General features: G+C 40.9%; 1 protein-coding gene across 1 annotated transcript in view; it reads right to left on the bottom strand.

Moving 5' to 3' along the window:
- LOC112977393 (KAT8 regulatory NSL complex subunit 1-like) overlaps window positions 1-14,298 on the bottom strand; it is a 31,482-nt gene extending 17,184 nt beyond the window's left edge. Inside the window, exons 1-4 of the mRNA XM_026089716.1 lie at window positions 14,291-14,298; window positions 13,262-13,403; window positions 10,869-11,054; window positions 926-1,056 (exon numbers count right to left, since the gene is read on the bottom strand). Of these exons, the coding sequence (XP_025945501.1) occupies window positions 926-1,056; window positions 10,869-11,054; window positions 13,262-13,403; window positions 14,291-14,298 (467 nt within the window). The remainder of the gene's footprint in view (window positions 1-925; window positions 1,057-10,868; window positions 11,055-13,261; window positions 13,404-14,290) is intronic.
- Window positions 14,299-14,507: the final 209 nt, after the last annotated feature.

Here is a 14,507-nt window from a genome sequence, read left to right as displayed (position 1 = left end):
ACATTTGCCTTAAATCCCACTATTGCTCCTGGTCTTTAGCTCCTGCTTTCGCACCATGGGACCGATCAATTCGGAGAGACGAAGCAAAGCAGTGGTTTTTCAACCTGTTTGCAGCACAGCAACCAAACATTGCTCCTCGCAAGATCAGAGCTTCACTAACGCTAGTTTGCAGATTTAGAGATTCACGTTCACCAGCTGCTTACACTGGAAGTACAACCCCAGGGATTAAATCAAACAGCAGGACAGTGAAATGAGCGATTGCAACTGAGAACGCTGGACAACAGAAGGGAAGTTCCCAATTTAATTAAAAATTAGCCCCCCCAACATTGTTGAGCAAACAGTTGATTAGGAATCTCTTTAATAAAGATTCAATTCTCCATAAAAATATGAGAAGTTACGAAGCTGAATTCCAGGCAGTTCTCCATCACCAACAAGACCGCCAAGCCTTACTTCTCCATGTTCAGAACACAAGAGGGGTTCTACATTCTGCACACATGAGGGGACTGAAAAAGCTGAGAAATCCAGTCATTAGGAGAAATTTCAAAATTACATCACCAGGATGCTGGGCAACCTCCTATCCTAATCTAGACAGGTAAGGTACACTTTGATCATCCATTTATAAAAAGGAGGTTAACACCTTCCAACAGGCTGCCTACACGACATGCAGCATCATGTACGTTTGCCATTCTTTGTTTTTGGCAGTTTTTTCTCCCCCTTTACAAAATAGATCACAGCTACTCATTTAATATTCATCCTTAAAAGAAATTCCCCCCTGGAATCCTCCCAACAGGCATGCAAACTCATTTTCACAACATGAACTGTACATAGAAAAGTCTTTTACCTAAAGATCACATTCTTAGCCACTATCACCAGTGCCTTAAATACAAAGTTACTTTGATCAACCTATAGGAAAAGGAGAACTGACCAGTTAAACACTCCGTTGACTTGGCGGGGTGACGTGGTGCAGGCTTTGGGGGGTCCTGGAGACCCACGGATGGGGGCACAGGAGGGACTTTGACACATAGGGTTTCCTACAGACTGCGTAAGGCCAGAGCTCTGCAAGAGAAAAAAAATCTCAAACTCAGGAAAGCTTAAGGTGATAATGAATCTCAAGGAGGATGAGAGCAGGGGGGAAAAAGGCCAGGAAACTGGAAGAGCAGAGTAATCTGAGGAACATTTTGCAATTACAAACAATGTTGAACTTGAGCAGACCCAATGTAATCAGTCATTTGCAATTAATCAACTTAATTTCAAGTAACAGTCTCCAAATTAGCCTAAGTGCATATTTCAAACATTCTGAAATGTCGCAAAAAGTTACAAACAGCTTGTAGCTCTCTGTTCTATAAGCTGGAGGCCATTCTCAGAGCAAGACCCCCTAATTTTTGAGCTATTTCACCTTCTCAACTGGACAAATTAAGCTTATGCTGAACTAAAACCCACTAATTTCATAGAAACTTCTGAAGTTCTAATAAAACTCTAGGATTATTTAAGAATATTTGATGGCTCACACAATTATAAACTCATTGGACGTTTCTGAAGTGTCAAGACTAAAACACTTTGGAATTCCACATCACTAAACCTCAGTATCTTCAGTTTATTGCATGCATATACCTACATTAGTGTCAGTTAAAAAACAACAACAAAAACCCCACGAAGATACAAGAGCAACAGAAATACAGCTTTCCTCATGCTGCACTATCAACATCACGGCAGCTTCACTTGAAGGAAGCGTCTTTATGGGTACAGAGAACTCTTTCAGCAGGTATACGTACTGCTGACATAAATAAGAGCAGGTTTTCTTCAAAAAACCCAAAACAAAAAACTCCAAAACATTAGATATATTTATCAGCTTTGAAAATAAGTGCTTCAAATTCACAGGAATATGATTGAAAAGACAGCTTCTGCTACACAAAACCCACTTTCYAGAGTGGCTGTTTGTGACCAAGGTAAAACTTAACAGGCAAGTATACTTGCACTCATTTACAAGGGTACTGTTGACAAGAAATTATCACTATTAGAGCTGGTTTTAATACAKCTAAAAAAATWWWAAAAAAAAMCATAGTAATTTGGGTTCCACTAATTATGCTGATATATTCTGGCTGAGTCTCGTACCTCTAAAACTGTTCCCATGGCAAGGTGAAACCTAGATTTTTTTTTTTTTTTAAATGAAGAACTTTGTTGTTGCTCCCCCCCTCCCTTTTTTAAACAAACTGTATGCTACTGAACACAAGAAAAATATAGAAGAAAAATACACATATTTTTTTAAAGGAATAGAGGAACTAGTTTACATGTCCACCTAAAGACTACATTGATCCTGCTAAGTCTCTGGAAACTAGTTTYCCCTTTATTCGAGTCCTACCATCTGCCCTGGCAACATGTATTTGTCAAGATCACAGGAGAGGACACGGCAGAAGCCTCAGAGCTTGACTTCAAGACATCATTCCAGGCACCATCAATGCCGCCTACGGCTCACCCTCTTGCCGGGGCGAACCCAGAGAGTCAGGCCGCAGCRTGGCAAACTAGCTTGTGCAAAATTCTTGACTGCAGCAACACTGTGAACTTGCAGCTTTGAAAGCAATCAACATTGTTATGTTGTGCTTATCCTCTACTTCCTGAAGCTTGCCTACGGCCTTTGACCATCTAGTCTCCCAGCCACRGGCAGTCCAAGTCTGCAGACTCTTGTTCTCACCAGAAACACTAATAAAAATGCTCCGAGTGCTGGGCATGGCATTACTGAAAAGACCGTGCAAGCAGTAAAGAAAACAGAACTCACCTATTTGCAGAGTATACCTACAACTACATACRGATACGCACAACGGCATAGAAATGCAAGATTACAGGCTAGAAATCAGAAGGTTGGGTCATAACAAGAATGCTACACACCAGAGGAACTGAGCAAGAAATTCCACATACCAGGAGGTCCTGCCTGTCTTCTGCTGTGGGCCCACCCTAAGCCGTTCCTGAGAAATTAAGATAACCAAGGAGCTCTCTGATGGTAATGGGAAGTAGGGGTTTTTATCCAGCGTGGAAAAGAAGCTCCACTACAGGCTGGACAAATGAAATCTGAGAAAGTGGTCAGAGCTGTTGACTTGCACAAATCAGCACTGGCTCCTACCTCCCCCCTTCTGAGAGAGGATAAAAATCAGGAGTTCGAGTTGCCTAATGATACTGCGTTAAGTTYGCTCTCATCCACTCTTCAATCCCAAGCACTTGCTTTGCCGTATCCTCTCATCAAGAGTCTTGTCTCTTCACCCTGTTTTCTTCTAGTACACATTTAATATGTGACTTTAGAACATGGCTTTATCTTTGCATGTCCACCTTTATTYGGGAAGTCCTCAGAGGAAGTGGAAGGAGCCTCATCACAGGAATCACTTCTGCACCTGGGACAGCATTGGTTATATGTTCTGCACGCTCCTGGGATGGAGAAGTCTTAGCCCCCTAAAAGTGGGATTGGTCTGGAATCACTAACAGATACATGGTGACACACAATTTTTAAGGGTTAAAGAGGAAAGGGCTGCTTGTTGGTGACAGTAAGCTACATCTGGAAACTTTCAGAAGGGAAGGGGTAAATGGACAGATTAGTTTTAGACTCAGTTCTAGAAGACAAAGACACAGAACAGGAGGAAGGGAAGGGAGTAGAAGAGGGCAACTGGAAGAGAYGAGGAGATCATTGGATGATTACTCCAGAGATTTTACTGACAGCTCTCGCATCTGATAGTATGACAGTGACATGCATCATTCAAATTAGAAAGAAAAAATTGCAAAAAAATCCTCTTCATTCAAACAGGTCACAGTTCTCCCACCCTATACAGTCCCCGCTGAAGTCTTGGCTGCAGAGAGCATCCTGTGCTGATCAGTAAAGAAACCTACTCTCTTAGGTAGTTTGGGGAGAGACTAATCCGTTATACCGAGCTAACATTCAATTTTATATCCCCAGTGCATTAGCCAAGATGTGATGCACTGTCCATTAGCCTTTGTTCAGAGGTGGACAGGGGATCAGGAGCAGCTCTGCCTAACTTGGCTCAAGCAGAAGTTCACAAAGTAGCACAACTTGCTTTTAAAATGCCAATGCCTGTATTTGCATTTATTTTAGCTACATTGTCATCATACACCTTGGACAAGCAAGTTCAGAGAAACAGCAACGTCAGCAAGGTATCAGGTGCTGAGGATGCAGAGAAACAGCCCTGGACGTGGTGGACACTGCTCGTTGGAGGCATACCAGCCTCAGCCTACCAACGTACCCAGGACAAAGCTAAACACAAACTCAAGCTGCAAAGGACAAAAGCAGCTGTCTTGAGCTAACTTCTAGCAAGAGCAAACTGCTTTCACCTATGCTCACAGCTTGTATGTTCATAAGCAGGTTGCCACAAATTTTGGAAGAGCAGAACTTTAAAGACTTTTAGATGTACAAAATAACTCAACTAATGCGTGTGAACATTTTGAAAATTGCACAAACCTTCTTTGCTGTTGAGAGGAAGGGGAAAAACCTTAAAGAGAAAAGGAATCTTATTAAAATGTGGGATATTTCATTAACTCAGAAGAACTATAAATGTTTGATTTGTTTATTCTAAAGTTTAAGAACACATTTCACACAACGCAGAAAGATTAATATGAACCAAGTTTTCATACTTAACAAAGTGATCCCTGAACAAGTGTAAGATTTATCAGATACAAGGAAAAGACCATCTAAATCCATTTGACCTAAGATTTGAAAAAGATGTAAAGCTCTTGCCATATTGGCACTGAGTGGGACTCGGATCCTTGAACCGCCAAGTCTTCTGCAAACTCCTGTACTACCTTGGTAAGTCAATTAACTCCTGTTCTCAGCTTCCATTCATAAAACAACAGTTTAATATTGTCCTTAAATCTCATTTGTTTAGATAGCACACATATGGAACAGAGACGGTTACCAACCAATGCTATATAAAATAGTTTTTAAAGAGTACTAGATTTCTAGACATCTAGCTCTCCTGACCCACTGGGATTACTAGGCACTCTGAAAATGCAAGTTAATAAAAACTGTCACTCATAACACATAGTCTCTTGTAACATTCAACTGCTTACTGAAATAATGGAATTCAGAGCTTGCAAAGCTGGCTTTCAAAGGGGCATTTCATCAGGATACAGTGTGTGAATTAAGCACTCCTTTCTTGCCTGAGTGAAAATCAACTGGAAAAAAAAAAGCTTAAGGCAAACTGGGAAAAACATGTACCTAAAATGCTTTGGAGGAAGCGAGGGCAAGAGAAGACAGAATGGCTGGTCGCTTAGGTAAGTAACTGAGCCCCTAGCACTCACCTGGAACAAACTAGTAACATCTTCACTCGCGATTTCAAAGAACCTGCATATTTTTCAGGCCAAAAGTTTTTGACAGAGTGAACAGAGAGCTGTAAGTTCCAAATGACTTTTACAGGAATGGAAAACAGTTAAGTCCAGGAGACTGTTACCAGGCATAACTGGGAGAAAATGGAAGCAGGCAAATCTTGTAGGGCTCTCACAAGCAGTTGTTTCTGAACATGAAAATGCAGAAAAGGGACCATTACCTATTAATGCATTACTTAAATTTACTGAGAAAGTCACTGGGTAGGAACAGGATGTCTTAAAATTGAAAGTGATGCAAGGAAGAAAAGAAAGGAAGCATATATGGCAAGGTTAGCAAGTATGAAAGTTATACAAAAATAAATAACAGTGATTGAAAAAGTTTCACCTTTTTAAAGGCTTTAAAATACTAATATTTACCATATTTCACCACAAATCCTTGCGTGTGGGAAAAGTTATGGTAGATACCTTTTCATAGTGGAGGTCACAGTCATCAGGATGGACGGGAACAGACCTCTCTAGAAAGAATTTCTACGCCTGTAAGGTACTTGCACTTACCTGTTTGACTGTACCGACCTTTTGGAAACTTCTCCCATCACAACTACTGCTGAAAATCCTGCATGTTTCTAGGCAATGCTTTATAACCTGAAAATTTCCAGCAACTTTAAATTGCAAAGGGTCGCAATTTTGCCTCATTGAGATGAATTTATGCTTTCACAAAAAGCACACACAATAATCTGGTCCTGGGACAGCACAGGCTATCTGCTTCAACTAGGTATATTTAAAAACTGAAAAGCAACATGAGGTTTATGAAAGTTTTTTTTTTTTTTTTTTTTTTTTTTTTTTTTTAAATGAGGAAAAAATCCCTTTGGCTTTCAGTAACTAATCTGGCCAACCCAGAATTAACATTCACGGGCCGTACATAAAAATGCAAAAACCATACTTCTAGAGTGACACAAAATGCCAATATCAAAACATTTACAGCTTTCCCACATAAATAGGTTACCTGTTTCTGTTTATATATGTGTATCAACCATCTTGATTTATGAGAAGCACAGACAAAATTAGACAAGAGTTAATGAGTTTCACAGGAAACAAATAAAAGCTTGAAACGGCTGGGAGCAGCACAAATACCACAGCACCGGTGATGCAGCCAGTACTGAGCACCTTATTACTCTTCAGGTTTCTTTCCTAGACAGACTTATCACAGTTAGAAACTGCCCTTGAATCCTTCAAGGTTATTACTATTTTAGCAGACCGTTTTGGCTCTTGTTGCAAGAATTTTCAGTAGCTTTCATCAGCCACCAATTCAGCTAGCTACTAACTCCTTATTCACCCAGACACCTGCAGCTGTTACAGGACTCTGCAGCTTTCTCTTCCAGGGTTTCAACATGTAGTTCCACCACCACCCCCCGACGCAGAAACACCAGAAGAACAAGGTACAGTGCTTGGCAGAGTGCAATCACACCTTTTTATCGTACCCGAGAAAGGTGGGTACAGATATCCCACTATACCAGTGGAGAAATGGAACCACTAAACCAATTTCTCTACCTACAGAGAAAGCACGAGGTTTTRACCGCAGTTTTCACAGTACTTAACACTGCGCCCGCGAGCTTCTGTTCCCCTGCACTAAACCAGGGAATTGGCACAGAAGCCAACAAAAACACATAAAATGTTATGGTACAGCTAAAAATAAGTGTGCTCATATGAGTGCTTTCCCCCCTCCCTCTCACTTTGTGTTCTGCCCTCTGCTAAACTACTTGTGCGTTAATAACCTTCCTGGCAAAACAGTACTACTACAAAATTTTTTAAAAGAGAAAGCACATTATGAGCTACTCTTTACAGTTAAAGAAAACCAAATAGCCCACACTTTTCCTTGGATACTTTGTCTACAAATGGGTTAAATAAGTATACTGCAATCAGTAAACCACATTCACATAAATGACAACATGACCCACTGTAAAAGACTTTGTATTGATTTTCACAGATATGATTCCTTTGGTCAAGATATTCCTTAAACATCTGGAAGAAAAGATAAACCTGAAGTTACAATTCTTATGTTCTCACTTGAGAGAGATTTTGCATCCTGTTTCTACAGCTTCTGTGTTTGCTGTGTGATACTGARCTAGCCACTGAACTTTTCTTTCTCATTCTAAGAAATCCAACTTTTAAAGCCAGATAGATTTACAGGATTATAATTGTCCCATCTTCCACGTTACATAGTTTAGTTTCAAAAACAAAGACTCCCTGGATAAGCTTTATGGCTCCCATCAGAACCATTCTGAGACTCCTGTTGGCCTCAACTTCTTCTGATGTGTTGTTCTAAGGAAACGCGTCTAACTGTAAGAGATTACGGTACCAAAAAGATGAGACTTTCTCCAGAAACATGGTGTCAAAATGGGTCAGACTAAAGGGTCAGCTAGTGCAGCCATCACATCAGCAGCAGCAGCCGTTGCAAGAAAACAAGGCATCTATGGAATAACCCTTGCCCTCATCCATCCTCTTTATTCCCATCTTCTTGACAAAGAACTTCTACAGAGATTTGAGTCAGAGACTGTACCTGGACTATAGGGTTCTTTGGATAGAGCTCTCATTAACTTGTTTGATCCCTTTCTGAACAATTTAATTTTGCCATAGGATGCTTCGATTCTGAATGTAATTATTCACTGCACCTCCTTTCAGTAGACACCGATTTTTATTGTATAGTGAAAAATAATCATTCCACGTTCATCGTGAATCTATTGAGCACGACCTCTTGCCTTTCTTTCCACAAAGAGTGTCCCCCRTTACTACTGAAAAAGTTCAGCTGGGTTAAAAGAGGGGGAGTTTCTCCCTTAAATCCCCTGCAACACAAATATTCTCCCAAACCTACAGCTGCAGCTTGTGACAGCTGACCATTTCATAACTTCATAGAAGTTAAGGCTAAAGCAACTGTTAAGTCACTTGGTCTAAAGACCTGTATACCTACCACAAGCTACCTGCACCACCCAAGAATGCTCCAAACTTTTACTGAGAGATCAAGTATTTCAATCCTTAAAAAAAAGTCCTTAAAAATACGAAACAAAGAACATAAGTCAGAAGTACCATCAACACCAAAACACAAGCAACACCTTAAGATCAGAAGGTAAAATATTCCTAAGCAATGGTTTTCAGTTTGTGACTTTGCAGACTCGAGCACCTTCCAGGGACCCTGAACAGTAAATGTAAACTCCACAGTAGATTAGTTTGTTTTTCTTTATTTTAGGGGGTCTTTTGCAGACCCCTAAAACTCACGGATCAAAAGCTGAAAATTACTGGCCTTTGATTCAAGCAGGCAAGCCAAGACCAACACTGCAAGAGATGCCAAAAAACCTAAGGTCGTGTCCACGTGATCTTGAAGGAAATTCCTCTCTGTCTTGGGTACTCAGGTTTATCGCGGCTGCTGAACTCCAGCAACACATTACTCAGAGAGCTGAGCAATCTTCTGAGCCACCCCAAAGTATTAGTCTTCGAACTCTGTAGTCTTCGTTTCAGATAAAAATCAAGAACATACCAGGGAGAAAATGATTCCTTCCAACCTTCTGGAACACAGGACGATCTGTAAACTGCCTTAGTGCATAGCTGCAGGCATTATAAATTTGCCAACAGCAATTCTGCCACTCCTTCCCCCATCTTTTGCCCATCAAGAGAAGAGACATGCCAGTTTGCACCAAGAGATGTTAGTCCAATAAACTGTCCTAAGGACGGAAAATAGCTGATGTCTAGGAAGGTCTAAACGCAAGGGGAAATGTGTTGAGAACCCTGAAGACTCTGCCGATTTCCAGCAACTTGCTGTTCAGGGACTTTTTGAGCGAGAAGTAATGGCCTTGTATTCAAGAGCTCTCAGTGCATTTCTCAGCTCCTCTGGTCAACTTTTGAAACCATTTATCATCCATAATATCCAATAACAAGGAATTCCATGGTTTGTTCCACACAAAGTATGAACAGGTGAATTAAGGTCAGACTCCAAAGCCAAAAAATAAAAAAGGACTAAATTAACCACACAGCTCAGCACAGCTGCATCCCCCTTGCACATACAAATAAAAGAATCATTATGAGGCAGGCTACAGCATTTTTAAGAAAGATACCTAATCTCCTTTTTGATTTCAGTGATATCAAATTGCTATTTCTCTTATGCTCCACTGTTTAAATCATTCATTTAAGTCTTACAAAGTAGCCTTGCAAGTTCCACTTTACTCACTGAGAAAAAACACGTTGGCCAGCTAAGTACAATGTGGTTTTTATAACAGACTGTGACAGCCAGCTGAAGGCTGCTGTTGCAAAGCCAGTTTCAGTTGAATTTATCTTTAAACTTTCACTGACCTCTAAAGGATACTTCCAGGAGAACTTCAACTTAAAACTGCAGCTGATGAAAGGATCACTGTCTTCACTGATCAAAGAAAAAGTCTCTCCAATACTACACTGCTTATGAGCTGGTTGGAAATTACTCATTTAATCCATCAGATATTTGGTGTCAGAGGCAGGGAACATGTTTTCCAAGCCAGAAACRCATGGGTGATTCTCAGACATCAGGCCCCTGTCATCCTCTTTTCATCTCTCCCCCAGCAAGAAACAGCCATTCTGACCGTGATTTTAACAGAAACAACCGCATTCCTGGCACTACACAAACTGCTTGGAAGCAAAATCCATRATTCCCTGCTCCAACTTGCCCCTGTCATCTACCAAATGAATAGAGCTGATCTCCAAATTTCTTGTGGGGGGGAATCAAGTCAGAAATTTGTATGCGGTCAACCCACTGGAGTTTTGGGTCTCACAAGTAAAACAGCCAAAGCACTTTACCATCCTCCGACTACAATTAACTTCCACTTCTCCCTACCCTCTACACCTAGAGATGAACATAACTGTACCTATCACCACAGCTGCCTTGTGTATTTTGCTAAGAAAAGCAAAAAGTTGCTCGTGGCTCTGACAATTACCAGTCAATTTGCCGTAACAGGGATCGTTTTAGACGTACATATTGGGCACACAGAATTTCAATGAAATATGTTTATCTTCTTTTGTTACTGCTGTCAGGTAACCGAGTTCAGGTTTCCTACCATCAAGCACTGTTTTCCTTGGGGCACTGGCTTCTGCTCAGTGAGCATGCAAAGTGATAACACAACARCTGAGTCTTTAGAGTCGTGTTCTAAAGCTCCAAAGATCAAGCAGTAAGGCTTTAAAATTCCATTCCTAACAATGCTTATCCATTCAATTTGACTGAAGCAAGAATTTAAGGATATGCAAAAAATGCAAGAGGTTTTTAAAAGCAAAGGGTGAAGCAAGTTCAGTTATCACATGTCAAATATAAAATACTGGTTTGCTGGTATCAGCTGAGGTATTAATGTATGAGAAAAATTTAAAATGGCAACAGTGAATTATAAACATTAGAATAGTATACCAAGACCAAAGTATTTGATGTGATTTATGAACTAGCTTCCGCAAATCATACTGCTGTTAATTTAAGACGCTCTTTAATGCATGGAAGCTTTCTTCTTTCCTTCCATCACTGCACAATGCGTTTCCTGAGTACTAACCTGCTTCTCCATATTATGCAAGAAACGGGAGGGAACAGTGTCTCCTGTAGGGCATTTTGGGACGGAAGACAAAGAATGCAAGAGCCACTTATTCTTTTTAGAAGTCATCAGTGATACAGAACCCAACTGGCCCTGCTGCTTCATCAAGTCTTCAGGCTGCCGGTCACCACCAAGGACTACTGGACCCTGGGAATAAAAAGTGACACAGAAATTCACTCAAGAGATGCCACAGTCCAACCAATTATTTCTTGAGAATGCTCTAACAGGGAAGCAAACAACGAGGAGTTAGATTTCTATAGAACACTGATAAATTCTGAATTAACAGTGTTGACCCCCAAACTGAAGCAGTTTAAAGAGGAAATGTTACTAGGCCGGTATCAATACCATTGCTTCTTGTCCTAGCACCATGAACCTCTGAGAAGAGTCTGGCTCCGTCTTCTCTGTACCTCCCCATCAGGCAGGACAGCAAGATCTCCCCTTCACCTTCTCTTCTCAAGGACAAGCAAACCCAGTTCTTTCAGTCTCTCCTTGCACACCGTATGCTCCAGCTCCCAACCATCTTGATGGCCCTCTGCTGAACTTGCTCCAATACGTCAATGTCTTTCATGTACTGGCAACCCCAAAACTACACACAGGACTACAGATGTGGTCCCATAAGCAAAGTCAATTGCTAATGAAAACAGGGGGGTTTTTTTTATTCCTTAAAGATTTGAACAAACAGACCTGTCCATAAAGCAGCTTTAAAAAGAGGCAGTGGCTTCCTGATTTTTTTCCAGGAAAGTAAAACAATCTCCAATAGAAGAACACAAGTTCACCAAAAGACAGGTATTCCTGTCACTAAAGTTCAGCTAGGTTTTATTTCCTTTTTAAAATCTCATCTTCATTTATTGGATTTATCAGATAGAATGTACTTTCCTGTATTCACAAAACAATGGCGATGAGAATTAGGGTTTAAAACTAACAGATCACTAATCCTAATAGTCATATTAGCAGTCATGCCCGTTATATAGGTGGGGGAAAAAAAAGCACAAAGTCATCCTTTGAATTGAAGGGATGGCAAAGGATACCTAACAGGACACACTTCCAGAAACTATCTGCCACTTCTAATTAGCCTGTGCTGGAAGTGCACCGAAGCTATAACCATCCCATGGCTGTTTGACAGCCTGGGTGGTGTGACCTCCCGGAGGAAACAGATAGAAGTCTGGAACTGCAGAAACTGTATTACTGCTATCTAACTGCAGGCTTCCTTCTCCTGAGATCTTGCAGGACCWCCTACAGAAGAGGAGCAAAGGCACAGGGACACTACTCTCTTTTGCTGCCTCATGGACACATTATAACCCAGCAGAACGTAAAGTTTTAGATTTATCAAAAAGCAGTCCAACATATTTGATTTATAAAGCTGATGCAAAAGGAACATGCATTTATCCAGAGAAAATATACACATATATATTATGGACAATACTTAAAAACACTGACAATTTCTCCTCCAGAAAAGAAAGGAGGGAAAAAAAGCTCAAGCCAAGTACAAATCCTCACACACTGTTCTTTTCAAAGTCTAAGGAAGCGAGCGTTGCGGTTTACACTGAGAGCCAAAGAGATTCTTATTATTTCAGATTGGAACATGTAAATGATTTCAAAACTTAAGTTATCCTTTCAGGGTGCTTCTGAAGTGCTTCCAGAGGCTTCTGCAGTAGGCTGAGAGACTCTTAAAAAGGGGAAATCCCAAAAAGCATTTCGAGTTTTGAAGATGGAAAGCCATGTTGAAATTTCTCCCCAGCAAGCCTAGCCAYGCACATGCAAGTATCATTCTACTCAAGAAATAAGTATTTATCCTAKCCTTTTTCTATCATAATACTTCTCAGATATTCAAGAGAAGCTTTAAAAGGTAACGTCCTAAAAGGAAAATACAGGGCTTGTATACACAACRTCCTTGAGATTTAAAGGCTAGCGTGCTTCAAATGATAACACTTTCCAGTGGGCATCAAGGTGTGCACCTTTGATGCGAAGCAACAAYATCCACAAGGTGACACCGGTGCTCTGCCAAGCTAAACTGACATTGGCACAGATCTACCTGGTGTCTTAAGCCACCATGGAAACGRGTTCTTATCAATGACCTGCTGTGCCTGGACTTGCTGATGAAATCTTGTCCCCTTCCCTCAGCAAGCTCTTACTTTAGTCTKGGAGAAACAGACAGAAGTCACAGCCCTCAAAAGATGCAGGTGACACCTCCTACTGATATGGGYGAGCTCAAATGGGTTTTCCGCCTGCCTTTATTTCTACAGAGACAGTAATACATTCTACACTACCACCAACCAGTGACCTCAGCAAAAGAAATACTCAGTTGACAGCTTCTAGAGAACTTTCCAAGTCACAAAATAGACAGCTGAARTCACCTTGTTAGCACGCAGTTGCTTGTAGATATCCGTCTGCTGCCTTATTCGATATTCCAAGTCAGAGATCTGAGCCTGCAGCCATGTCCAGCGGCAGATAATGGCCGCTCTCTCCGTTGCCCACTGACACTCTGCATGATGACGTCTGAAAAGCAAAAGTTTGCTTGTGCTTATCATGTATATTAAGTAAATTAGTTGCAACAAAAAAAATTAAAATTCACAGAAAACCAAGAATAATTTGTTTATTAAAAAGAGATATAATGCATTTTTCTTAAATCACTTAGGAGTTCGTCTCTGATACAGAACCAATGAATTTTTTCCCCCACAGATACTATGAATAACAAGCCTTAATACCAGCCCCTCTCCCCAAGATGGAATGGGCAATTCAGCTCAACTGTGCAACAAAATAAAGTGAGGAGCAAATTTTGACTATCACAAACCAAGGCAAGAGTCCAGCTCCCTCTAGATAAGCATAGAAAGATTTCTCTCCTTTGTACAAATTCAAAAAAAAAAAAAACAAAAAAAACCCAGAAGGGACAGAGACTAGCTTGTGTTGCTTGCCACAGAGCAGCACTAAATGGTTTTTGTGACATTCCTCATAGYTTTTTGTCTGACATGTTCTTAAAAAACCTCTACCGAGAGAAATTCCCTATGCCCTTCAGGAAGAGTACCCCAATGCTTCATTATCTCAGCTGGAAGATTTTTAGGGCATCACCTGAATCTCCTTTGCTGTAACAGTAGATCATTCTACTATTGATATGAAGAACACCAGATATCATAAAGAAAGAATTATTGGTGGTTCTTTCTTTATTTTTTTTAAATACTTAGATTAAGAGTCACTGCCRTCTTCATTCAAAGTTACCATGGGAATGAAGGTCTACCTTAGAGGGCTGCACCGTAAGCCGTAGCGGGTTCAGCAGCTAAGGTCCGAGCGTTGCGCGCTGTGCAGTAACCTCATCCACCTGCCACGCAGCAGCCCTGCTTGCAAACCAGAACCGCTGCAGCACTCGGACGAGAGCCGACAAACCTCACTCCGGCATTTTATCCTGCCCAGCACAAACGACAACCCGGTGCAGCCACTGTAAAACTCGGCACAACCATTACGCCAACAGGAAAAGGGAGACGATTAGAAACAATGACTAATGCAAACATCACTTTTAACAAGCGGAGGTTTGTAGAGGCTCTGGTGTTTACAACAGTCTACTATTGCTATCACCAGTAGCATCTAATAGAAATTACACAAAATTAC

The sequence above is a fragment of the Apteryx rowi genome, unplaced genomic scaffold (assembly GCF_003343035.1).
Source record: "Apteryx rowi isolate R43461 unplaced genomic scaffold, aptRow1 scaffold_83, whole genome shotgun sequence".
Lineage (NCBI taxonomy): Eukaryota > Metazoa > Chordata > Aves > Apterygiformes > Apterygidae > Apteryx > Apteryx rowi.
The sequence above is the reverse complement of the archived record's forward strand: the minus strand, read 5'-3'. Positions and strand labels throughout refer to the sequence as shown.